The sequence below is a fragment of the Lepidochelys kempii genome, chromosome 10 (assembly GCF_965140285.1).
Source record: "Lepidochelys kempii isolate rLepKem1 chromosome 10, rLepKem1.hap1, whole genome shotgun sequence".
NCBI classification, from domain to species: domain Eukaryota; kingdom Metazoa; phylum Chordata; order Testudines; family Cheloniidae; genus Lepidochelys; species Lepidochelys kempii.
In genome coordinates, this window is record NC_136389.1 from 32,543,727 (window position 1) to 32,570,887 (window position 27,161).

The 27,161-nt window shown below is 52.0% G+C and overlaps 1 protein-coding gene across 4 annotated transcripts in view; it reads right to left on the reverse strand.

Annotated features, from left to right (window-relative positions):
- Window positions 1–27,161, reverse strand: part of CLCN7 (chloride voltage-gated channel 7) — a 71,412-nt gene that overhangs the window by 39,009 nt on the left and 5,242 nt on the right. For 2 of the 4 annotated variants that reach the window (XM_073362719.1, XM_073362718.1), the window contains exons 2-10: window positions 14,988–15,059; window positions 10,711–10,782; window positions 10,230–10,295; window positions 8,630–8,762; window positions 6,650–6,759; window positions 4,511–4,591; window positions 3,215–3,277; window positions 1,832–1,915; window positions 360–453 (exon numbers count right to left, since the gene is read on the reverse strand). In XM_073362719.1, coding sequence (XP_073218820.1) covers window positions 360–453; window positions 1,832–1,915; window positions 3,215–3,277; window positions 4,511–4,591; window positions 6,650–6,759; window positions 8,630–8,762; window positions 10,230–10,295; window positions 10,711–10,782; window positions 14,988–15,059 — 775 coding nt within the window. The remainder of the gene's footprint in view (window positions 1–359; window positions 454–1,831; window positions 1,916–3,214; window positions 3,278–4,510; window positions 4,592–6,649; window positions 6,760–8,629; window positions 8,763–10,229; window positions 10,296–10,710; window positions 10,783–14,987; window positions 15,060–27,161) is intronic. The other 2 variants (XM_073362720.1, XM_073362721.1) reach the window with 2 other exon arrangements.

The following is a 27,161-nucleotide window of genomic DNA, read 5'->3' on the forward strand; positions in this document are numbered from 1 at the left end:
GTATTTTGTTTGCCACCAAGCTCGATGGGCAGGAGCAGAGGGACAGAGCCGCCATTGTTCTCTAGTTTGGCGGTGCTACATAGGAACACAGCTCTGAAAGTAGCAGTTTCAAGCAGTGCCCGAGAGTAAATATGCAGAGCACCCAAAGCTGCTGCTCCAAGCTCTGTCCCGCACAGGTCACTTCCTCTAAGCATGATTGACTAGCCCCACCCGCCACAAGAGGGCTGGGAAAGCCACGAGTCTCTGGGTGATCCAGATCACTGCCAGCTACCCCTAACAGGGGGTGAGGGGTGGTGAGCATCCCTCCTGGGGCAGGGTCTGGCCTGCAGGGGAACACCCAGCACCAGAAGACATTTTACCAACTGGGGCGCCAAAAGCGGCCGAGACGCCAGCAGCCGCTCCGGCAGAGACGAAGTCCCTTTTCTCCGTGTCCCTGCGGAAGTACTCAAAGATCTGAAACAACACGAGGACAGCCGCTTTACCGGCTGGGCAGTTGCTAGCAGCCCGAGCGCACCCCCTGTAACGTCGGCCTGACATTGGCTCCCATGAAGAGAATGCTGCTCGCAGCTATCCCTGTACCGCTGCCCGTGCTGAGTGGAGGGGTGTTAAACCCCGGAATAGTTTATTACATGGCCTGGCAGCACAGGACTCGTCGCAGCCAGGATGTGAACCAATAAAAGCAGACACACTGAGCTCCCTGCTCCCCTAGGGGGTTATGTCACAGAGCTGCCGGGAGCATGCTTTCCAGAGGGGTGATACAGGCTAGTTTTGCTTATGCCAGTGTGCTAAAAACAGCAGTGAGACCACAGCCCCATTGTGGCAGCTTGGGCTACCCACCCGCCCCCCTGAGGATGCACTCGGGCAGCTGGCTAAACCGCCGCCTGCAATGCCATGGCCATGCGGCTATTTTTGGTGCGCCAGCTCACGCGGGGCCAGTGTGTGTCTGTCCACCTGAACTGGATTCCTCTCCCAGCCGCAGAGCCAATGTCCCCCTGACATACCAGCGCTCAGCAGTGTAACAGAGCACACAGGGGCCCCGTGCCAGCCAGTGGGCCCCTTCACAAAGGCCACCTAGCCCAGATGGCAGCATCACGGGGTTGCCATCCAGGCTTTGGCTTCCCAGTACAGATCGGCTGCGTGTTCAGTCTGCTGAGGCCAATTCAGATGGTGACATCAGCGGCCAATTGAATTAAGCTTAGCAACGTGGGGGAGCCTTCGCTGCCCGCCCAGCCCTGCCCTCCTCACTAGCAATGCCGGACCCAGAGGGGAGCGACATTCCACCGCTCCTTGGTGCTCTCCCCAGCACAGCTGCAGTGGGTGCTGTAGGGGGAGAATATATTCATTTCAAGCTCCCCCCAGAATGCACTGCTGCTGGGAATTGTGGGATAGGTACCCAGAGAGCACTGCAACTGGAATGGTTTAGGGCAAAGAGGATTGGATGGAGCCCCCTTCAGGATAGGTCAGTATTACTCCTTCCAAGCCACCCCCGCTGACTGCTCGAGCAGGATTCTTGGCCCCTGCCGCCCTGGGGAGCATAACAAGCAGATAGCTTTGTCTGCATGGAAGTCCACAGCACTCATGCCCTCAGCAGGCCCATCTCCATTTCACTGCCCTACCCCACCTTTTCAGTAGGGCAGGCTCTTCTGGATTCAGTCGCGCTAGTTGGCTGGCCCTAGATCGCACTAGGAAGGTGAAGAGCACTTTGCTATATTGATTCTATCCACTGGACCAGAGATGTCATGAGCCAGTAACCACAGCTCCTTCCCCAGCATGTGGTGACATACACCCCCCCTCCCTCCCCCCGTCAGACTCTGGGAGCGAGCTAACCAACCTTAAAGTCTCGCTTCAAAGAAGTCGACCTTCCTTGCGAGATCCCGGCTGCAATGACCGCTCCGGAATGAATCATTGGCCCTTCCTGAAGGCAGGAAAGCGGACGTTAGAGGAGAAAGGCAGCTTCGCTTTTTGGAGCCTTGCCATGAAGACGCGGGCATTCAGAGCGTGAACTCTGTGCATCCCGCCCACGCCCCCAGCTCGATTTCAGAGCCTGCGAGGGAGTACAGCCACGCGGACATTCTATGGCTGAAGTAGCCCCGGCTCCCGCAGGGGAGGTTTCTTTGCAGGAAGTGGAAACCTCACCTTACTCCCATGCTTCCTAGCTTTAATAAGTGGCTCTCAAGAGAACGTCCAGCAGGCCTGGACAAACCACCCTGCTTTCTAGAACGCGGAGCGTGAATTCCTGAAACGCTGTCTCTATCAGTGCAGGGGATCCCCAGGATTGCGTCAGAGTGGACTCAAGCTCCATTCATAACCGCAGACTGTACAGTGGCTGCACCTCTGCCCGGCAATGTCCCAGCAGGACTCTCTGGAAGGCCACCTTATGGTGCAGCGACACCATTGTAGGGTTCATTCTCGAGATGGCCTCTAATATAGAGGATGAAAGAACCAGACAGCCACAGGGGCTGCGACTCCCCTGCCCAACTCCTCCGAGTCCTGGCAGGTCAGCAGATGTCATTGGGATACGTCGCCACTACCCAGGGTCCCTGATCCCCGATCCCCCAGGAGGGCACGGCACACTGCTGGTGCTGTACCGCAGTGGTTCTCAGCCAGGGCTCTGGAGCCCCTTGGGGGGCCGCAAGCAGGTTTTAGGGGGGCCACCAAGCAGGGCTGACATCAGACTCACGGGGGCCCAGGACAGAAAGCTGAAGCTCTGGGCTCTGAGCCCCGCCATCCAGGACTGAAGCCTCGGCAGCTTAGCTTTGTGGGGCCCCCTCTGGCATGGGGCCCCGGGCAATTGCCCTGCTTGCTACCCCCTGGCACTGGCCCTGCCTTTTATATGCGGAAAAAACAGTTGTGGCCCAGCTGGGCCGTGAAGTTTTTATAGCACCGGGGGGGGGGGGGGGGTGCTCAGAAAGGAAAAGGTTGAGAAGCCCTGCTGTTCTGAGAGGCACCTCAAGGCAACTCACTGATGAGGGGCATCAGAGCAAAGGGGAAAGCGGAGAAGTCACTGACCCAGGACAAACGGATACACGTATCTGCGGGAAACAAATGGTTTAGGATGCTAGCAATGATGGAGGCACCAGGAATGCTCGAGCGCAACACGCGTGCGTGACAGCAGCAGCTCCCGGGGCCAGGGTGCAGCACAGAGGGGTGACTGCACGCCGACAGTGCGCTTGGGAAGGTGGCTGAATTCCATTAGCTTCCTGGGTAAAATTACCTTCCCGACAGCCAGGCCTCCGACCACCGACAGAATGACCCCGCAGACTTTGATCAGCAAGGTCTGGAAAACAAGGAGAGAGTCCCTGATTAGCACAGGAGAGACAGCAAGTCATGAGGCAGTCACGCTCAGCGGCGGGCTGGTGGGAGACACGCAGAGAGCTCCAAACCAGACACAGCTGCTCCCCGCAACCCAGGTACCTGGGAGAGAGCAAAGGGGAAGATGGAGTTACAGCCTCTTTCCCCTGGAAATCTCACTCAAGGGCAAGAAGCGCGGCGGGTAGCCAGCAAGCTAGCAGCTAGAGCGGCAGGAGCCAGCGATGCCAAAGAGTTCTTTGCCTCTTGTCTTTGGCTTGCTGTTTCACTGCTGCGGTTGTAACGTCTAAACTTCCACTGCAGCAGCCTTTCTCCAGCACAGAGCACCAGCTCTCTGGGGTAACAGCAGGGCAGGAGTCACGGCCGTCACAGAGGATTGGGCAGTCCAGTAACTGCCCCCCGGCATCCAGGGGTCAGCAAGTATTCACAGCACTAGCTTCCCCCACGTGCCTACTGGAGCCCTGCTGAGCCCTCAGATCCAAACACGGGGGTGCCGTTTTACTTGCAAAGCTCTGCCACGTGAGAGATCTCACAGCCAGCACTGAGCCCCCACGTTGCTCTGTAGGGCCGGCAGACCGTAAAAATGCCCTTAAACAACATTGCCCGTTGCCAAGGGGTGCATGCAGGGACTGACTGCCACTGGAAGGGAGCGGGTGGGAGAGCAGCAGCCTAAGCTAGGCTGAGAGCACAGGAGGCTACAAGAGGCAAGCATGCACACGCAGCCCCCCGGTACAATCAGTACCAGCTGTGATACTGCAGTTACCTAGCGCTTCGCCCCAGCCAGCCCCAAAGGGATCTGCACTGGTGTGTTTATCAGACGGAGCCCCAGGGAGGTGAAGGGACTTGCCCAAGAGGAGTCACAAAGCTGGGCAGGATGGCGACTGCTGGGGTCGTGAGTTGGTGACTCAGGGCCAGTTTCCTCTCCCCCAGAAGATGCCACTATCAGCTGCAGATGGGAGGCCACAGGGCATCCTCGCAGAGCTGGGACAGGAGCGCACATCCCAGACGAGCACGGGGAGCTGGCAGCGCACGGGGGCACTGGCATGGCGTGGAGGCAGACCAGGCTGGTGAATGCCAGAGGAGGAAGTCCTAGCTCCTGCAAGCTGCCAGCCTCCTGGTCTGCCTTACCACGCTGGTGCGGGGGAGGGACGATGGCGCACGGGACGGCCAAGTGCACTCGCACCAAAACCCAGTGTCCTACCTTGAGGCGGACGACATGAGGAACCTTCACGCCATTGAGGTAGCATTTAATCTGAGGAATCCCGCTGCCAGCGGCTACAGGCTAGAAGCACAGGGAGAGTTTGTTAGCATCAGCCCTTATACAGTGGCTTCCATCATCCCAGATGGCAACAAGGGCCAGAGGCCGCTCTCTGACCATTTCAGCACCTCCCCCCCCACCCCATAAGGGGAAAACATGACGGCTATTGAGGGGCAGTCTGAGCCTTGCTTCCTGTAGGGATCATACCCCGCCCACCCCAACCCCTACAGCTGGCCAGGCATGTTCCAGAGGCAAGACTCTGGCTAGCCAGCAGCTCCTTCCCTGGAGTGGGACTTGAGATTAGTCACCTGAATCTCAGGGAGAGATTATTCCTCTGGCACCGCCTCTATTGTGCTTTTACAAGTAACTTCTTAGCTGTCCTCAAGCAAAACCCGATTGGCTGAGAGTAGTCCGACCTGCCAGGAGTACTAAAGCAGGATGGACTGAATCGATTTGTAGGAGTCGAGGTGGTTCCCTCTTCAGAAGCGACTAGGGAGCAGGCCGTGCCCCAGGAGATGTTCTCCAGAAAACAACTCCAAGGGGAGGACTCTACTGAAGCCACTGTGGCCAGCTCAACAGATCCTCTGGTGGATGGGCTGAATGGGTGCAGGGCCACCGAAGGGTTTATATTTGCCTGGCTTTCTTTAAATCTATGGAAAGAGCCGGGCACTTGAACGGGAGAGCGACGGCCTAGCTGAAAGAGCGAGAGATCCTGCTAGACCAAGCTGCTGTTCAATACTACTTGGGAACTAACGCTCAGCCAGCAGCCGGACTAACCCAAGAGCACGGGCCAGCACCCGTCATCACGGAGTAAAGGCCACAGCACCATGTATAGTCCAGGCTATTCCGGACCTGCTCCAAAAGGGGAGGGCGTGACAAAGAGCAAAGCTGGCCGCCTCTTTCGGGGGGCCTACGAGTGCTGTGTGACCCTCTGTTTCTGCACCCATTCTGCCTCATGGCTAAAGGCCCCACCCCCCACTTTAGACAGAGCAGGACGTTTATCTTCAACTTCCTCAACGCAGAACAGGTATAGCACACTGGCCAAGTCAGACTCCACTGTGCTTTAAGGTTCCGTTACCCTGATTCCCCACCGGAGATGCTGCTCATTTGCCTTGTTACTGTGATTTGTTCCCTTCACCTCACAATAACTCCCCCTGATTACAGCCCCCCTCCGGATGGGCAACAGTTTAAGGGGGCTGCTGTGCGCTTGTCTCAGAAGCGCATTGTTCTGCCTACGAGCTTTTCATCCTTAAACACTTGGACATGCAGGAAATGTAGAGACTGGCCAAGACCAGACCTAGTGTAAATGGGCGCAGGTCAATTCATGTCGAGGAAGCTGCACCATCTCCCCAGCCGAGCAAACCGTTACCATCAGCATCCCGAAAAGCTCCCTCCTTAACACCTCGCCTCCTTTGGCTCTGACTATTTGCTGGGCTCCTTCTACCTGCCGTGCTGGATGCTGTTACCTAGGGTTGTGCGCATGTAACAAATAAAGGATCAAACCGGAAAGAGACAGTACCTCATTTAAGACTACTGGCCGAAGGTAGAGACCCTTAAGGAGAAATCCTTGCATGGCAGTAGTAAAACAACTCAGTCCCTGTGCTAATCCACAGAGGAATTATGGTTATAAATAACATCTGAAATAACAAAACAACCCTGAGCTTTATAATATTTGCATTTTCTTCCCCTCTTAGGAAAAGGAAAAGTCCTCTCCTCTCCTTCAGCCAGTATAATCCTCCTTCAGCGTAATCTCATCAATCTCGTCTCATGCCCATGGCAGCTCTGTGTCTGCTTTACCAGAAGATACGTAATCCCACTCAACTACCCACAGATTTGAGCACTACCTGCAGTAAAGAGTTTTTAAGGCCCAGATGTTTTTGAAGCCACCTGCTCCAGCAGGGGGAGCAGAGAACAGACAGGGAAATGCAGGCAAAGAAACTAAGTGACTTCCCACTCCCTCAAGTAGGGGGGTTTTACTAGAATGTTTAACTGGCTGTTGAGTCTGCTGCATATTTCACTGCAGAACCGATGCAGGGGGAAGTGAGCAAACCAACCGGCCTGCAGCTGGCTCTTAACTCTTACTTCTATGAAAGCAACAATAATGGATCCAACCATCACCACGCTCGAGTTCAGAATGGCCCAAAGTAACAGGGAGAAGGACAGCCCCCCCTTCTCAGTGAACTTGTCAATATCTGGGAGGGTCAGTCAAGAAACTCAAATATCACCGGTTGAAGAACCCGCCTCCTCCCCCCATTACCACTGCACCATCTCATGGGAGACAGCCGCACACTGCAAGGCAAACACACACACACACACACAGCAGCACATCTTTCAAGGAAGTGTTTAAACAGCTTCCCTGACAAGCGTAATGCAATACAGCGGTAAATTCTTAGCACCCGGTGATTCAGGCAGTTGTGATCACGCTAACGCATGTTTCATTTGAACACATCACGGGGGAAAGTGCAGGCTCCAGGCATCAAAGAGTTAAAGGATTTTCACACTGCACCAAGCCTGGTGAAGGAGCTTTTAATACAGAAAGGAGGTGACTTGGCTGGTGTGTTCCTGCTGTATTTTCACTAGTGCTAATTCCTGAGCTCTCCCCTCTGCCGGGCATCTTCTCCCCGGCTGAGCGGCATAGGGAGCCAGACACTTGAGCTCTGGCATTACAGGGTGTTGCACCAAAAGGGACTGGGATCTCTCTGATTCAGCCTGATTTTAGCCCTTCACTTTAAGGCCAAAGGAAGAAACCATGATGCACCGGTGTGGGCCTGGGACAAGAGCTGAAGTGCAGCGTAACTATGCAGAGTCACTAACAAGGCCATGGTGGGACCCCTTGTTTATGCTCTCAACGACCCCCCAGCCAGTTTGTTCTAGCTGAAAGAAAAGGTTTCCCCTAACTGCCAGGGCCTGCTCCCGAGAGAGCTGAGAGTCAAGCTGGGTTCTTGCCTTCTCAAAGGGTTTAGATCTCTGCGTGCAGGTCTGTAGGGGCACATTATACAGCAGTGTTCATCCTGAAGAATCCAAGAGTGGATCTGCTTGCTTCTCCAAGTAGCTGCTACAATAACTCCTGGAGGGCCCAACTGAGATGGGGCAGCCCACAGTGCTGGGTGCCATAAGGATAGAAAAGAGGCAGTCCCTGCCTGGAAGCGCTCACAACCTGATAAGTAGCCATGGCCTGCCACGGGGTGTAGGTAACTGAATATTACACTACTTTGTTGAAGATGCGTGAGGTCAGTTAGGCAGCAGTTCTCCCCACTCCCCCGACCAGGGACAGAAGACCGTGGGGTGAAGAATGCTGGCAGTTTTTAATTGAAATAGTTCTGGTTTTTGGATGTCTGCCAGCTCTAAGCTGACACGTATTTCAGTCAACAGCACGGCAGCTCCAGCACTGAGCACACGGGGCTGGTCTGCAGAGCGAGGGGCTGCCGTTTTCTGGAGCAGAACTGCTCTCTGACTGTGAATTGCTGTAGTACGCAGCAAACTTATTAGGAATCAATTGTGCAGAACATCGGAAAGGTACCCATGGTAGGCTGGACTATCTGCTCCGAGGGAGTAACAGATTTGACCCATGCTTATTCTCCAGGTAGCAGCCAGGAATCAATCACATTATTCCGTCAGGAACATCTCTGCTTCTGACAGAATCCCATGAGGGTTGGGAGCCCCTCGGCAGGTCTGTCTGCTATGGGAAACCTCGCTTCTCGGGCCCTAATGAGACAGGACTTGGAGCATGCTGGGCTCCTTATGGTACGGCCACTGTGATACAAACCTCCCCTCCTGACACGGATCACAAGTGCACCCACTACTCTTGGCCAAGGGCATTCACAGATCTAACCAAAGATTCAACTTCCTCCATGGACAGACAGAGTTCTTGCAGGGTTAGTTCACTCAGTGCCAACACACATGCACCTGACCCCACATGGCCATGTCCTTTAGGAGTTCCCCGGTGGGTAATTTACTCTGCTCGCTACTGTGCTGACGGCCTCTTGTTCCATCGCCCAGAGATCACTGCAATACCCTGTCCACACTTGCCCCCATGTCACTTGCTCCCCAGCTGAAGGATACTGTCTTTCACCACTCTGAACTTCAGCCCCGCCAACTTCTCCACCACGATGTCGATGAAGCAGGCGACGAGGCCGGTGAGAATCCCGATCATGGCACAGATGACCCAGCGCTTGATCTCCACTGTTCGGAACGCCTGTGAGAGACAGAGATGAGACTCCTCCACCCCAGGGTCTTGGCTGATCCTGAGCACAGCACGCTCTAGCTATCCAAATGCACCCATAGGGTGAAGGATGGTGTCGTGCACCTTAACACACACACCCCTTCTCCAAGAAACGTGACTTTCTCGTCAGTGCTGTTCCCATTGTGCAGAACTAAATCACTAAGTACTCAGGGCAGGGCAGCTCCCCTCCCAGAGAAAAGCTGATCAGATACATGCCCTCTTCTGACACTGGACAATTACAGTCTGGAAGGGTTTTATTTATTCTTTTGAACATTACACGCTCTGGTCTGATCTACTCTTTTTCCTGTCAGGCTGGTGACAGCTGGTAGGATTAAACCTGATTCACTGAAGGGGAAAGGATTTTCATTCAGACAGTTGAAAACAGTCTGTGTTCGCTAAACTGGTATTAGCCAAGACTTTTTCTCTCCCAAGCATGTCTTGGGTGTTTGAGCTAAAGAGGCGACCCTCCAGCCCCTTCGCTTACAGGCTTAGAACAGCGTTCCTGCACAGGGTGTTTCTAAGGACGTATCACTGACTCATGGAACAGCATCATTACAGTTTCAACCATCTGGTCATCTTAGAACTGGAACGGGATCGAGGGAGCGTCTTCCCTAGGAGCACGGGAAGGAGCTGCTCTGCAGAACTGTGCCCTACTTATCAGTCGGTACCACAGCACATCCTAGTTTGACACTTATCTCCTCAACATCCTCTGTGGTGGAGGCTGATGCAAAGAAGTGGTTTTGCCTTCCTGCAGTGCCCTTATCCTTGCTCCTGTTACTCCCCGGGGGTCCAGCAGACCTGGCAGGTTTCCTTGCTGAAGCACTTAAAGACTTTCTTGTTGTTCTTCCCCGTTTGGCTATTTGCTCTTCCAATGCCCTGAGGCCTCCTCACACATCACCAGTCATGGTGCATGTTCCTTCCTGTTGGTTTCAAGGTCTTGTCTGGGAGGAGACCTGGTCTGGATCTCTTGAAGCATTTAGCTACACTACCTGGCCTTCCTGCTTTCATTTTTCTTAGGGGGAGTCACCTTCTGGGACAGCAATGGTAGTGTTCCCACGCAGTGACTGCAGAATTTAATGTCATCATTTTAGATGTTAAGGCCTTTGGATCAGCTTCCTTCCTAAAAATCCCCCTTGCTGACAGAGGGTCCCACGCCAGGTCTCCCCCAAGCAAACTGGCATTAATTAGGCCATGGTCACTCACTGGTTCAGCTGGAAGTGGCCCCAAACGTAGAAGAGTGGGCTCATAAACTAAGTGAGGAGAGTCTCTCCTCTGGGGGCCTGGGGCTAGCTGTTCCCAGAAGCAATGGGTTATGCTGCTGAGAAGCCACATCTCTGACCCTTGGCCCGCAGTGACATTTGACCAGTTTCCACAGGGGTGGCTGGAGTCTCGTCAGGGCTCAGGCTGGCAGGCCGGTGCTGTGGGCACAGCCAGACTCACCGTGTGGTTGATCCGCCTCTCCTCCTCCAAGAACAGCTGGTTTTCGCAGTTGTCGTAGTCCAGGCTCTAGATTCAGGGAGAGGGAAATGCTTTCACTGGGTACCACAGCAGGGGATCTCCTTCCTGCAGGAGTGTGAGCTTCAGCTCTGCTCCTTCCCAATGAAACCTACTTCACCCCCACTTGCTCATGCCCCCAGTCCCAGCACTCTTCTCCGCTTAAACCTCCCCCTGCTGTCTGGAACCCCACAGATAACTCTGGAGACAGGTGTCCTGCTGTCCCACAGGGACTTTCCTGCCCTGCAGCACCAGAACAGCCTCGGTGCTGAGGTTTTCCACGCACCAGGTTATAACCCCTCAACTCCACTGCCTCCTCCCATACTCAACGCCACTCGTTCGCTGGCTTGAGCATCACCAGTTTTCAAATAAGTATGAACCAGAATCTTCTAATCCCAATTAAATAGACATCACCTGGGGTGCCTACCTCATACTTGAGCGAGAGCAGCTTCTCATTGTGAGGAATCTCACTGGGAAACTGGTTAGGGGCCTCCGTTTCCTGGGGGAGGCAAAGATCAGGCGTTAGATCAGCCAGGCCATCTTATAAGGCATTGCCCCAAAGCAGGGCTGCTGGAGTTTGCCATTTGGAGCAGCTACCCCCAAGTCCCAGCCCCAGTGCTCAGCTACTCTTCCGAGGGACCGGCTGGGGTATGCTTGCTGACGGCATCAACAGGTTGCATCGCCTGCTTCCACGCAGCTCCCACTGCCAGCTTCTGCCAGGAAGCCTTTCACAAAAACAGGGGTTTGTTCACTGCCAGGGGCTTTAGGCAGAGATGGGGTAGGACAGCATCTGCTCTGGCTGTTCACACCAGCGTCCTAGATGGCACCATGAAGCAGCCTCTTTATAGCTGTTGACTTTGACTGCTATAAACAGAGTCTACTTAACGAAGCAGGACACACCACTGCCTCAGGCACTGAGAGTCCTGTGCAGAGAGCTGGGAATGCAGCGCAGATGCTGTCTGATCCCAGGGGATTTCCTGCAGAACTAAAGAGGATGGGACTGGCTCAGCACGAGCGTCCCAGTACCAACACCAATCAGCCCACCAAGCCATGAGAACAGCCTTGATGCCACAGCCAGAAACACCCGCCAGGACGGGTGTGCTGACAGCTTTTATTGCTCAACTCCTCAGGCAGAGGGGGACCCCTGTTGTACCTCCCTCCAGTCGCCCATTAAGTACAGGGGAAAGGTGAGTTAAACGCCTCGGTAGCAAGGCAACTCCGTAATGAGACACCCTTATCCCAGGAAGGCAGATGGGGAGCTTTTCAAATGCGCAGCACCAAAGCCACCCCTGGTGCAGTGAGATTTGAGGCTGGACGCCCCGTGGCAGCGAAGGGCACCCCCTCCTCTGTCCAACACTGCCTGCCCCTAGCTGCGGCATGCTGGGAAGGGCGGCAGGTTGGACTTGGAGGTGCTATAGCTACTCCAATGTGTTCCCTTGCCCAGAATAAGGAGGTGGTAAGGGAGCTGCGCTATTATAGCTGGCAATTGATGCTCTAAGACCTCCAGCCTGCGGACCAGATGACCTGGTCCCTCGGGAGTGTTTCTTAGGAACAGTTCAAGGCTTTATCGCCATCATTTGTTCAGGTCTCAGTGACCAAGACCGTCGCCCGAGATACTTCTGCTCAGAAGCGTGCAAAGGCTGGAGGGTCACCGGTGATGTTTGGCACAGGGCAGGCATATTCCCAGGGCAAGAAAATTCTCCCTCCACCGCAGAGCAAAGCAGGCTCTCAATTAGAGTGCCCACTGGGAAGGGGAGATCTGCTTTAGCTGGGGAACAAGGAGGCAAGGGGGAAACAGAGCAGGCAGATTATACGCTTCCAAGAACTCCGAGACACCCCTGGCAAGTTACCAACAGTGTGCAAAGCCGTTTTCATGGAAATGGTTATTGCTCCCAGGCACCGAGATCTGGGGGGATCCAGGAGCAGATGCTGGAACTCCATTTGCTTCAGACGGTTTGGAGAAGTCAGGCAGGAAAGTACCATGAAGCACCAAGCTAGGGCAGAAATTTCTGTCCTACTGTCCTCAACTACATCGCCAACCCTGGACATTAAAAATCTGGTGTTAGGCCTTCAAAATCGTGAGATTGGCTTAAGAATCATGAGCCATTAAGAAGTGTGGGGGTCTTTTTACTTGCCTTCAGGTGTTAGATCCTTGAGGGGGGGCTCACATTTTTAAGCTTTTCTCTGCAAGACAATGAGGGCTAAAATTCTTTCTAAAAAGAGAGACAAGAGTCTCATGTATTCACATGACCCCAGGAGCTGGGGCTTGAAGAAAACCACCCAATATCACAGGAGTTGTGATAGTCATGACAGTTGGCAACATTGGCTCAAACAGACTTTGTGCGGTCTCCCCTAGCATACCAGCGCATGGCCTAGTGGTGTGTGGCAATGCACAGACAGGTACCAAGAGGAAAAGGGCTTTAAGAGAACAATCCAGCCGTAGATCTCAAGAATATTGTCGCTCCTCCCCTCTCCTGGCGGGAGCACAGCATTCGTTGAGTTGATACAGCGACTGCACGCTTAGGGAAGGGGTGGGGTCCATTTATTTGTGCTCTGCTGTTGTCCTTGGCCCTACAAATCCCTGCAGAGCGCACAGCAGGGAGCACCGGGCTGCAGAGAACAAGAAATGTCTACCTAATCGGGGAACGGTAGCTCTGTTACTCCGATCCTCCTGCCTGTCCCATTTGTTACATTCACTTGTATCCTGCCTGTCGTGAGTTTGCAAGCGCTGTCGGGCGGGGACAGGGCTGGGGTGTTGGTACAGTACCTAGCACAACTAGGCCCTGATATCAGGTGAGGACCAGCAATACAACTAATAAGAGTGACCAAGGCCCAGCTACAGGACAAGAGAATGGCTCTGAGGCAGCCCTAGTCACAAGTGAAGACCGACTACTGTAGCTAGAAAGATAAAAGCGTCAGATCACTGTAGCTCAGCAAACCTCAACGCCAGCGAGTCTAGAGACACTTCCGGCTCCAGCAGCAGTGTGAACACAACCCACCCCGGCGGCTCCCACTCAGAGGTGCCATGTGAAATGGTGCATAAGGGTTACTCTAGATCAATCTCCCCGAGGGCCAGCCCCACTCTCCAGGGTATGTGAGGTTCAGGAGGGGCTTGGGGGCAGCTCATGAAGGGGTGGAGGAGGAGGGACACTTCTCTGGCCCATGGGATCTGACTGGTGAGAGAGAAAAAGAGAGAGAAAGAGAGCGAGCGAGCACAGAACCCATCCGTAGAATACAGATTCAGCCACTGGTGACAGGATTTCTCCCTCCACCTAGGGTTACGCCTTCCAGAAAGGAGTGACCGCTCAGCGCCCACTCAGCCTGTCCACTCTTCAGGCAGGGCCCCCTCTCCTGTGGTGTCTGTGCAGGACCCCATTTGGCACCACCGTAACACAAACGGCAACCCAACGGAAATGGAGGGGGAAGCCCAGGAGCTAAGGGAGGCGAAAGCCAGATACAGGATGTGAGAGGGGAAGGGAAACCAAGCAAGCACCCACTGCTCTGAGAGGAGACATAATAGGCCACAATAGAGCAGCTAGGTCTCAGGTGCCTCTTGTCCCCAGAGGGCTGTTTTCCCCATTGGCAGGGTACGTTCTGAACTGGATTTCCACCCACAGGCCCAGGATCAGGTGAAGCTGGGGGCAGGAATTTTCCACTAGAATCCAGTCACACAGAGCATTCCCGCCCCCACACAATGAGCCCCAAAGCCCAATCCTGGCACCCAGTGCCCACCCCCTGCCCGCCACATGGACCCCAGCTTCCAGACTAACCGGTCGGTAGGGCCAAGCATGGAGGACAGTGGTCAGCAAACAGCTGAACACCCCCTTCCACATGGAGAGTACGTGTGTGGGGGGGAAAAGGGATCCACCTACGGAAGGGACCTGGGGGATGCTCTGAGCCAGAGGACATGGCTCTTGCCTGAGTCTCTTGCGTGGGGTCAGAGCCGCGAGGACACACTGAAGAGAGCACAGGACTAGGGCTCATCAGCGGGGAATGGGGAGGCTAGTGGGTGTGAGAGGGGAGTGCAGGGGGAAGTGACGACACGGCAGGCGAGTGGCCTGTCCAGCAGCAGCCCTACAATCCCAAGATCTGGGTCAGACAGCCAAAGCGAGTTTTCCATGGAGCCGGATTGGAGCTCCAGTCTCGGGTGCTCACTGACCCGCCGTGAGGTGCTCTCCCCCGCAGCTGTGCTCGCTGTTTGGTCCAACTCGGCAATGCCACGCATGGGCGCTAAGTACAACTTCCATGCACTTCTTTGGGACACCCCCACCCCCAATACGTGTACCCGTTGAGTGAGTGCTTAGAACAGAGCCCGGAGCACTGGCTGTGGCCACATGGGAGCTCGGATGCGGTATGGGCAGGGAGCGAGGGAGTCTTAAAGACACAGACTAATTTTTGAGCTCATTTCTCCAAGACACATCGTCCAACTGACCCCAAGTTTTCCAAGAGGTGCCTCCTGGGGCAGGGGCTCCTACATGATAGTTTCCAGGCAGAAGTAGGCAGCTGGTTTTGGTGGGGAAGAGGAAGATGAGCAAGTTAGAAAAAGTAAGTTAGGCTTATAATGGAAAGACAGACCCTTGGCAGTGGGTTTGCCCCCTGCGGCCCACTCTGCTGCTTTGTGAGGAGCCATCTGCCACAGCCTGGCCTCAGTTACCAAGAACGGGAACAGTCAGAGCAATGTTTGCTCCTTTCTGTGCCACTCACCAATTCGCGTACATCGTCGTTGAGATCCACGCTGCTCAGCTGCCCAAGGCGTAGAAAGGGGGAATGAGTGAACTGAGAGGAGAATGGAAAACTAGGTCAATGCTCAAATATTCCACATGGCCGCAGGTTAGCAAGCCCCAACGCTAGAAGGGAGACATCTGGGTGCCCCCGCTTTGCCCTCCTGACTCTAATACCAAAGGGGGGAAGGGAGGGAAGCAAGATTGACAGCTGCCTGCCCTCAAGTTCATGCCGCACTCGGCCAGCTGGGGCACTCTCCCTCTCTCTTCTTATACACTGCCTGCATTAGTCAGGCTCCCCTCACTGTGCGTGGCTGTGCTCTGTGTGCCGAGTGTCAGCAGCCCAGGATCTCCTCCTGCAGGCTCACCCTGTTGTATTTGCTGCAGCACATGGGAATAGCTTCCTTTCAGGCCAGGGCATCCCGTGCTTTAGGCCAGCAGTGGCCAAATGCAGGACCCAGGCCTAATGCAACCCATGGAGTTCTATGTTGACGGGGCCACTAGTTTGTAATGCAGAAGCCATGCCAGTTAAGATGGAAGTTGGTACACCAGGTTCTGGACTTGCCACAAAGTGACCACATGGCAGCTGCAACCTGCTCTAGTTTAGGCAAGTTGGTTGCAACCCTCTGGTGGGCAAAATTTGGTCGCCCCAGGGCTAGGCTCACTTAGCCAGCGATGACAGGGTCAGGAGGCAATTTGAAGCCCTGTCAGAAGCTGTTATTAATACTATTAACAACATTTTACCTTGCCAGAGGCTGGATCAATTACTCCCCTCCACAAGCCAAACGCTACTCAGCTGTGTTTGTTGGAGGAACAACTGAGCTGCTTTTGGGTCATTTCCTTGCATCACGGATAAAGCTCTGCAGACGAGCCCAGAGCTCGAAATGGCCCACTTGCTGCATCAGGGGGAGTTCAAATTTATACTGCCCTGTAACATGATGTGAAAGGGTCTCTCCGAGGCCCGGAGGGGTTAGCTCCTGTGCACTCTTCTTGCTAGTGAGCTCTTGGCCTGTCTCATGGAGCAGAAAAGAGCACGCTGCATTGGCGGCAACCAATCTATCAGCCAGCCGGCGAGGCCCATAGAGCTAGGGGCCATCTGTCTGTCTGTCTGCCTCAAGGTACCTAGAGCCCATCACAAAGGGGCTGATCTTAGCTAGGGCCTCTCCCTCCTTGCTACCTTTCATTCGCCTATTGCAGCCAATCTCCTACCCCATACCACTGTCACGATGCTGCCCAAGCACAGGGAGAGAAGCTCGGAGTTGCTCTTTACTGTGTACAGGGCTGGACACCCCTTGTTCCGCTCCCAGCAAGACTGCAAGGCCCTCTGCAGCCATTCGCATTTGGAGACTTTCCTGGTTAAATCCCAGGGTAAACCCAGCAGCCCCCTGGAGACCAGAGACAGGAGGAACACAAGGGAAGGATGCTGGAACTCTGCCACCTCCAGCTCCTTCCCCTGGAGCTCGGGCAATAGGAGCTGTCACTTGAGACTTCAGCCAACTCCAGCCAGGCAGGAGGCACTGCTCTCCGCCTGCTTTGGGGGACACCTCGCATCAGCTGCGCCAAAGCAGCTCCCCTGTGCTGCACTGAGTGGGGTCAGCTCACCTGATGCCGCACAAGAGGCTTTTCTCCCCATGCGTCACACAACCCCAGGTGCAGCCCTGCCCTGCCCATTTCCCTGCAGGGAGGGCCGCTCCAGCGATGCACTCCTCACCCCCGGTCACCATGGAGAGACAGGCCTTTCTACCCAGCCTGGTTCAGCACGCTGGGGCTCTCCAAGGAGGAAGCGCCACAGCCACGAGAAACCTGCTTGTGCCTCTTTGTGCCTCCGAGTTACTTTGGAGAGACTGGACGTTAACCCCTCGCTTCCCAAATCCACCTTCCCTCCCTCCTTGAATGATCTCACCTCACCCACACATTTCCCCAACTCAAGGGCATTACACGGCTCAGGACTGCGGTACTAAACACACCTGCCTGACTGGGCAAAATCTGCAGCTGCATTGCAGGGAATGCCCGCTGGTCATGATCAGGAAAGTTATTTCCTGGCCTGGAATACAGGATCAGTTAACAACAGACAGTTTGTTGGGCATTTTGCTCTGTGCTCTACTCCACATGACCTGCTCCTGGCCAGGGAGAAATGAGCATATTAGTCTATTTAATCTCATCGCCAGGCGTTCCCACCAAAGCTTTTAACTTGCTCGGGCCCAGGAGGACACGCTGCTATTTGCAAACAGCAACACAAAGCGAAGCAAGCTGGAAGCAGGAGACAGCTCTGAGCCTGCAGACCGAGCGCAACCGAAGCTGCACAAGGTGTTTCCCAGAGGGGCAACAGCACACCAGGTTCAGCGAGCATTTGCTGCAGCCACACTCTGCTACCTAGGCATGTTTCAGGCGGGGATGAGCCATGGTGCGTTCTCCAGCGGACGGAGTGATCTGGGAGGACCGGTTCTTCTGCCGGGCAAGTTCCCAGAACCGAGCACTGTCAGCAGAGTTGCCTAATACAGGAGTTTGAGAGCTATTTTGGGCACTTCTTCCAGTCACTCAACATGAGCAAGGGCTGGGCCTATAACCAAGCCCGCAGTGGTGCTGCGGTGTTAAAGGGCCCCACCATGCAGTACCAGAGACGGCGTCCTGCTCCAAAGCAGGGGGACGGGCACTTTGCTGGCGCTGAAAGCATCTGCCCTGGCATCTGAAGGGTCACTGCCCTGCAAAGGGGAGCTCTGCCCTGGCAGGGGGGTGGGGGGACTAGCCAATTGGACACTGGAGTTATTTTAATTTACATTTAATGGAAGTGAGGTTTCCCAGAACTCACATCTGCCCCTTTCCACAGACCACCTTCGCCCTGCAGGGCCAAGAGGCCTACTGTGAGCCACAGCATAGGATGGAGCCACCTCTGCGGTCAGGAGACTAGCATGGCCTGGCAAAGACAAACGAAGAAACCACCGTCCCCTGTTCCAGCCAGGAGCCTCTGGAATACAGGAAGAGGGGCAGCTCTGGGGGCCTGCAGGCACATTGGACTCTCTCGGTCTTTGCGGGTGGACCGAGAGAAGCAGTCACCGGGAACGGGCAGGTACTAGTCGTTACGTACACTTCATTCAACCGGCCACTGCAGGGAGGCAGCCACTTCCAGCTTGTCTCAAAGGATTCACTGCAACAGCCCAAACAAGCAAGTCATGGGGAACTGAAGGCCCTTCTCCTGATGTAAAAATGGGAGGTGTTGGGTGTATAGCTCCAGTAGAGACAAAAAGGTGTTCAGAGACTACAGGGACAGGGGCCTACAAGAAAAAGACACTTTCTTTCTCCAAAGGTCTCAGGCCAAGCTCTCCCTGCCCATATCAGAAGTATTCAAAGAGGAGATGCAAGATCCCATTTTAGAACAGAGGAGCTGATGCCTGTTTTACACCCAGGTCACAGTGAGCGGCTGCAAGAGGAGCAGAGGCAGATGAGGGCCCGAAGGGGGAGAGTCACCCAGACAAGTGTGGCTGGGCCAAAATGGAGACGGCTTTCAAACAGGACCCAGACTGACTCCACATCTTCAGATCCTGCAGCCCTGCTGGTCTGGTACCAAGCAGGTTCAGGTGGTTTGGCTATGACGCCACAGGGCTAGATGTCAAGTCGTCCCTTGCAAGGCAATGAGTCTCCCCAGCCAGAAAGAGGCAGCGTGAGGAGCTCTTGAGAGGCGAAGGGGAAAGTGACACTGCCTGACTTCACAAGCAGCTCTTTGTGGGCTGGTTTTGTCAGACCCAACTTAGGGCCAGAGCTGTCCCACCGCTGCTGTAATTTACCTTTCCCGGAAGAGCCACCCTCGCTTCCCTTCACAGCCCTCCCCAGACTCCTTTAACATTCACACCCCCTCCAGGAGGAGCTACCACGAAAGTGCTCAGATTCCCAGACCATGAAACTTACCCCTCCCTGTGAGCTTTGGGAGGGGGACAAAGTCAGTTTAGGGTGCTGGCCACGCAACATGCATGCAGATCACACAGAAGCAGGCCCCTCCCTTCTCTTCAATCTCCAAGCAGCGTGGTCAGGTCTGCAAGCAAACAGGAACCAAGATGCAATCAGCTTGTCAGCAGGATCACAAAACTGTACGCTCAAGCTCCTTTGCCAGCCACTAAGGGTACATCTACACTGCAGCTGGGAGCAAGCCCCCCAGCCCAGGTCGACAGACTCAAGCTAGCCACCCCACCGCAAGGCTAGCACAAGTCTCCGCCCAACGTCCACTCTGCTATTTTTAGCGTGTTAGCTTGAGTCTGTTGCCCCGGACGGGGTGGCTCGCTCCCTGCTGCTGTGTAGACTTACCCTACCTTTCCTCCCCGCTGAAGGGCACTGCTTGAGATCCTAATGTTGACACAGAGCAAAGCAATTACCCATCTGGATTCCAAACCAATGCAGTGGCTTACAGGGCTGGATCTAAACAACCCCTGCAACTGGCACCAGGCCGGGAGCGTTAACCTGAAGCAGGAGTGCACTCCTTCCGGGATCCCTCCATACCAGGAGAGTTTACTCTGCAGGCCCTGACTCCTCCAGCCCCGGGCTTGGCACTCTGGGGTTCTGTGTATTTCTAGAATGCAAAGAGGATACATGAAAAATATGATGTTTTTGTGTGTGTGTGTGTGTACATGTATATATATATAGATATAGATACATACACACACACACACACAGTACCACCTAGTCATTGAGCCTAGATTTGTTTAAGCCTTTGATACCTTAATAAGAAGCCTGAAGTCCCCTCTCCATCACTGATCACAAGCAAAAACATTTTAATAAACTTGGGGAGGAAGCCGCAACTAGCCAGTTTTAGCTTATTCCCCTACATCATCGCCAACGGTTACTCAATCTGGCATTCCAAAACAGGTCATGGCAGCCAGTAACAACCCCTGTACTTTGGTTGCCTAACACTTTCCATGGCAAGAGATTTTTGTGACCTTTTTTTCAAGAGTTCTCACCTCCATTGCTGGTCGAGGCCTTTGATGACTAGATAAATGCCAAAAGGGATCATTAGATCATCTAGCCTGACTTCCTGTATGTCACAGGGCACAGAATTTCACCCAGTTACCCCTGCGCTGAGCCCAAGACCTTGTTGACTAAAGCCTCTTCCAGAAAGGCATCCAGTGCTGATCTGAAGACATCAAGAGATGGAGACTCTGCCACTTCCCTTGGTCGTTTCTTCCAATGGTTAATCATCCTGTTAAAAATGGGTCCATTATTTCCATCTGGATTTGTCTGGTTTCAGCTTCCAGCCATTAGCTCTTGGTATGTTTTTCTTCATTAGATGCACGAGCCCTTTAATACCTGGTATTTTCTCCCCGGGAAGGTGCTTCCACGCCATCATCAACCATCTCTGTTTTTTGAGGGTTTTTGGTGACAAACTAAACAGACTGAGCTGTAAGTCACTCACTGTAATACATTTTCTCCAGACCTCAAATAATTTTTGTGGCTCTTTTCTGCACTCTCTGCAATTTTCAACACCTTTTTTAACATGCAGACACCAGGACTATAAGCAATATTCCAGCATTTGTCTGGCCAATGCCATACACAGAGGTAAAAATCATGGCCGTACTCCTACTCATTATATACCTGCAGGAGCACATTGAGTCAAATCCATTTTAATCATGATTTAAGTCTTCAAGGAGGAAATCTGAATTTAAATAATTGATTTTAATTTTGTTTTGTTTTGTTCCTAGCCTCATTTGCCAGAAGCTGGGAATGGCTGACAGGGGATGGATCCCTTAATGATTACCTGTTCTGTTCATTCTCTCTAGGGCACCTGGCACTGGCCACTGTCGGTAGACAGGACGCTGGGCTAGATGGACCATTGGTCTGACCCAGTGTGGCTGTTCTTATGTTCTTATTTTCACTTTGTTAACTTTCCTAAAGAAAGGTGCATTTTTATTGGTGGTTAACCATTACAACATGCTGAATTGAAACCAAATGTAGTCTTTATAAAAAATTTGGTACTTTTGGCTAACTAGGAGGATACAGGATAGAAATTATATTCCTACCAGGTGCCTTGTTAAAGGTGCCGTGTGCCATGTTTTGGTGCTTAAATAACTTTGAAATATCTGCCTCATGCCCTTCATGGTTTTACACTTAATAGATCTCATTCTCTCCAACCTGGTTTTTATTCATACATTGAAAGATGAAAACAAGTTTTCCTACTAGTTCAATTCCCTCTCGTTTTTTGCTAGCTTTGAATAAACTAGTCCAAATGAAGCACTCACTCGCTCTCTGCGCTTGCTAGCTAAACAGAAACCAAAAGTAATTAAGGAAAAAGTTTTTCTGGGAAACAGAAACTGGCAGTTATTTACATTTGGAAAAATGTAAGTACTAGAACTTCCTCCATTCTACAGACTGAAAGTAATGTAGATACATCATGTAGAACATAACATTGTGACATTTATAAAGCTGGAGTTGACAAAGAAAGTGAGGTGCTTTCCCCTGGCACCAGTAAAGAATTTCAGAAGTAGCACAGGTTACTAAATTTCAATCTGGGGACTCACTGATGCACCACTTTTTTATTCAAATGATTTGAACAGAGTGAAGTGTAGCCCTTAAAACCAGGTGTCATCATTTCAAATTTAATTTTAATCCGGTTATTTAAAAGGAAAAATATTCAGTGTTTAAGTCAATTTTTATCTACCCTCTCCTCCAAAGACCCCCTTAGCTCTTTTTGCCACAGCATCACAATGGGAGCTCCTGTTGAGATGCTTGTCTGCCATGACTCCAAATCTTTGTCAAGCCCCCGCTTTCCAGGATCCAATTGAACTGTATTTGAATTGAAATTTGGCAGGAAGAAAATCCCCAGACTACAGAAGTGCTTTTCCTTTCTCTCTTGATTCCATCTGGGTTTGGCTGAGACAGACACTGTGCTCACTGACACAAATTGAAGTCGCTCTTTCTGTCTCTCGCTTGCTTCCCCAGGGAAATGCTGGCAGCCTACCAAAATAACTGGACATTCTACAGCTGGGCCCACGCCACCACTGCGCTGGAATGACCTGGGAGCTGTAGCAGCGGGAGGGGAGATGAGAAAGAGCTGGGCCTCCCACTAGCCACATGCGTCCCTGGACTTGGCACATCTTCACAGCAGCCCATCCCCTCTTCCCACCAGGGGCATCACATGGGGCAGCAACTCCCCCCACCTCCCAGAGGGGAGAAAGAACAACGGGCTGGGGGCTCCCCCAGACCCCGCACATGGCATGAGCAGCCCAGCCCAGGGGCAGCTGCCAGCAGGAAAAGGTTGCTAATGTAGTCAGTCCTGTAGATCAAACCTGCTGCTGATGCACAATGGGGGAGGTTGTTAGTCGTTTTTAACTCTCTTCTTTTAAAGGAATAGAAATTAAGTAAGATCTGCTTTTAACGAAGGTTGCTCACGTAGCCTTAATTTGACACCCCCCCGCCGCGTGTACGACTGTCTTTAATGACATGATCACATACTATTTTTTCTTTAGGAGAACTCCTGCCTCACTCAGTGCACAGGCCAGACTCCCCCAGGGGACAGAACTCAGGTTGCAAAGGCAGCCATAAATATGCATTTTAAGTGCTTGACTTTGCAACAAAACATTCTTTTGCATCTAGGCAGATTTACATCAGTGTCAAGCCTAGGGGCCCCTGATCTGCACTGAGGCCTTGTTGGGCTAGGTGCAGAACAGAGAGAGGGCAACACAATCCTTGCCCTAAAGTGCTTGTAAAGGGAAGGGGGCTTTAGCATAGGGTAGAAAGACTAGACACTCAAGTGCTCTTGATCTGACTGGAAGCACCAAGACGTAATTGTATTTTCTGCCGGGGCCTCTGACAGAGAAAGGCTGAACTGAGCTTCCACCTCCAAATTTCATTATGAGGGGGGGAAAAAAATCATCACACACACACACGAAGAACTTTAGGTAAATGCAAGCGAGACCCTATGCACCAGCACTAGCTTGAGCTCCCATACTCTGGAGTTCAATCATGTCGGGTCCATACGAAAGCTGGCACATTGGCCAGATTAAGATTGAGAGTAGAGTCTTCAGCATTTGGAGCTCCAACCCCAAGACCACGGGATCCCGCTGAAGAAGAATTCTCCTCTAAGTTATCCTAGGGGCAGTGTAATGCTTAGAGTGGTGCCAAGTCCAGACTGGACTTTTTCCATCAGCCTGGATCGCATGTGGGCAGATGTTTGCTAGAGAGGTGCGGGAGAGCAAATATGACTGACTTGGCTGGTATGATGTTACCACTAGTTGTTACTGTGAAAGACTGACACTATTCTGTAATACCCTGGGCAAACTTTATGGAATTAAGTTGTGGTTCACTGTGTGTGTGTTATTGTGGCACTGGATGTGCATTCTCTAACAGGGATGGGAATGCTAATGTAATTTCCCTGCTTACCAGCCCTCTGAAGCCACCCCCAGGAAAGGTGCATATACCAGTTCACACTGGATTCTCCACGGACCAACTGACAAAGAAAGGACTCTTGGATAAATACCCTGATGTTAAACTGGCTCAGGGCCTTCTTCCTGATCCAGCAAAGGGACAGGCCTTCTGCTTCACAGAGAGCCCCAGTCTTTAGGGAAGAGTTGGAAGGACTAGGCCTACTGACGCCCCATAAGACTGTGGGCTTGTTCTGAGCTGAAGCTGTGATGAACAGGTAACCACAAGGAATCTCCCTCCAGTGGGTGTTTGACGGATGGCTCCTGTCAGAGCCCATGTTAGGGTTGGGTGATGCCTGGGAAGGTGATTAGCCCGCAGGTAGGCTTTTTAGGGTTTTTAATGTTTTCTCTGTAGTGCTTTTACTAAAAGAATAAAATAGGCTTTCATAGGAAGCGTTGGGCATTAATAATAACTGTAGCAACTGCACCTGGTAACCATCTCTGAAGAGCTTGCCACAGCTCAGTGGTACAAGGACACTCGCTACACAGACTTCTGAAGTTGGCCGATTTTGCCAAATAAGGTGCTGCTGGTTTCTAGCGCAGTGGCCAGTTCATTCGTTTCTAATTGCAAGTTCTAGAAAGAGATGACTCAGGCCACATCATTCCGGGACATGGTCCAACGGCTGATTGCTATGAAAACAACCTCTCTGAAAGGGCCTATAGCAAACCCAGAGTAACAACTTTAATTGGAAAGAAAAGTTTGGCTAAAGTTTATAATATACAGTAAATAGCACTCAAAAGTAATTTCCTATCCCACAGGACCTGCAGCAGGGGTCAGTATAAGATGAAATATGAGCAACGACAACGGGCCCACTATTACAGTATGGTTGACCCAGCGTGGTATTGCTTGGCAAGGAGACCAACACAGCTAGGAGCATCTTGCCTGGCAAGGACTGACTCACCCAGGAGCAGAGCTAGTGAGGCCTATGCCCTGCAGATGGGTTACAACCCCCAACAATGAGAATCCACAAGATTAGATTTAGGCAAAAGTAAATGGCCTATATTCAGCCAAACTATATTACATGCACCACGCATGGTAGGTACCGTACCAGTGTTCTCCCTTACAGGCTGACTAGCCATGAAGCAATCCCTGTCAATAATGGCATGACTTCCATCAGAGTTAATGAACAAAAACATTGACAGAACAAACACAGACTGTGTACACAGCAAACTTTTTATAGGCTCCCAACTTTGCTCTGAAGAATCACAAGCAAGCATTTGACTCAAGAAGCATTTGACTCAACTTAATGTCTGACTTTGTTGTTGATGAGTAAACTAGGCCACTGCCTGGGAAATGTTATTAGAAGGTTTTTTTAATTTCTAGAGAAGGGTCACAGGACATGAATTATTTCCTTTCCTTATCCTCTGCACCATCACATGCCAACAGCCTGGCTCTGGATCACGCACAACATTAGAAAGAAGCTGTGTCCCCATACACCTCCATGCAGCAATTTGAGTGACCACACAGAGACATCATACAGACTGGTGGATTCTATGAAAGACAAGATAAAGATAAAGATATTCAGTCCTCGGGGCCCTTGCTGTAAACTCAGGCTAAGTTAGAGTTCCTAGTCAGATGCTGAATGGGCATGGCAGTAGAACGGCAACTAGCTTGCAAAGCTGCAGCTATGAAACAGTACGATTTTTACAGGAAAGCGTGTTACCATTGCTGAAATACTAGCTGGAAAAGCAATTATGCCAATATTTCATTTGCTACCGAGCTTCTATCACAGGCAGCACAAAGCTACAGTCCTGACAGGCCCCAAAGTTTGTATCAAATCCCAAAGCTAGGAGACTTTAGCAGAAACCTACCACCCACAGGCCAACATGAAGACAATATCTGCCCTGGCCTCAGCCTCCATGAACAACACTTTGTGAGACGCCCTGTACCCCCGCCACCTGCAACTGCTGAGAATGGGCCAGGATGCCTGGATTCTTACCAAGGTGCTACCCCTGGACCATGCTAGGGGCCTGTATCTTTGGTACCAGCCTCTGGTTATCCAACAGCTGACAAATCCATTCCTGCTCTGGCTGCTGGAAGGCAAAGTCTTGCCTTTTAACAAAAGATGACAGCTGTTCAGCGTAGAAAAGAGATGACTAGGGGGATGGGAGAGGAACATGACAGAGGTCTACAAAAATTACAAATGGTGTAGAAAGAGTGAATAGAGAAGTGCCATTTACCCTTTCCCACAATACAAAAACCAGGGGCCAGCAGATGAAATTAATAGGCATCAGTTTTAATACAAAGAAGAGGAAGTAGTTTTTCCAATGGAACACCATATTAACCTGTGGAACTCCTTGCTATGGGATGTTGTGATGGCCAAAACATTACGCAGTTCAAAAAAATAACTATATAAGTTCCTGGAGGATAGGTCTATCAATCGCTATTAGCCAAGATGGTCAGAGACAGACCACCATGCTCGGGCAACCATAAACCTCTGACTGCCAGAAGCCAGAAGGGGAAGACAGGGGTCAATCACTTCAACTGCCCTGTTTTGTACACTCCCCACGACGTTCTGGTACTGTCCACTACTGGAGACAGGATGCTAGGCTAGACAGACAATTGTTCTGAGCCAGTATGGCAGTTTTTATGTTCTTCCTACTCCCCATCCCACAACCTCCTGGGAACTACCCACGAGCTGAAGAGATCAGTCATCCGAAACTTGACCCCTCCTCCAGTTTTGGGGCCCCTCTCTCTGGAAATACTCCAGGTTCTGCCTCTGCTGCTCCCCAGACCTCTCCTCAGCAGAAGCATAAACCTGAAGTGGTCCTGGTTGTTTCACTGCTGCCTACAAGGCTGAAGTGAAACTGACCAGAGTCTCGTTAATGTCAGGTTGGGAAATTATGTGCAGCAACCCTGAAACTTTCTGCAGACTCATGAAATCAGCTCAAGGCTAAGTGCTCACTCCCAACAGGTGAGTGGGCAGGTATACGCTCCAGCCCTGTTGACCCGAAAGGCATGAACTGTTCCAAGGCTAGGCATGAACTGTTCCAAGACTCCTCAGGAATTTTTGCTTTCTCTAATACAGGTACAGATCCTTCTTCCTTCCCCCTGAAGGAGACACATCCAGGATGCCTCTAAATATAGCCCGCAGGAAGACCTCTGGTGCTATTCCCTGATTGCAGTATTTTACATCTTGCTATCTGAGCTTCTAAACAAGCATGCAGCTAGTCAAAATAAGCATGCACAGATGAATGCAGATGTTAGACTCCCACCAGCCTATAGACTCATACAACAATTTTACTTCTGTTGCATAGTAGGCTGAGTATTTGGGACCAAGCATCCATCACATGGTTTGACAAATCCATCTGCCAACCTATCCTTCTCCCCTCCCCAAAAAAGTTACTCTCAAGGAAAGCAAAGAGACAAAACGAAAGGCACAGCAGGCACCTGACAAGTCATCACCACCATAAAGTTTGCTTTTATCCACGGGGGATCGAAGGCAGGCTCTTGAGCTACATTTCTCAGAATATGTATAACATTGCTTCCTGCCTAGGAATTCAGATTGCTACCTGCCTGGGCATCAGCCTGTTTGTATACTTAATATTCAATTTGTGAGCTAGCTTGGAAAAATATCAGAGCCGATCCAGTCGAATGGCAAGGAAGGAGAACCAAGAGGAGTGTTTTACACAAAGACCCCTTTATCTTAGTATCAGGTGTTAACCACATCCAGCTCAACTGTTCAAGTGCTTCTCAGGAATCTTGAAATCGCCAAATTGATGAGATGTGCCCAAGATTCAAGTGTTTCAGCGTT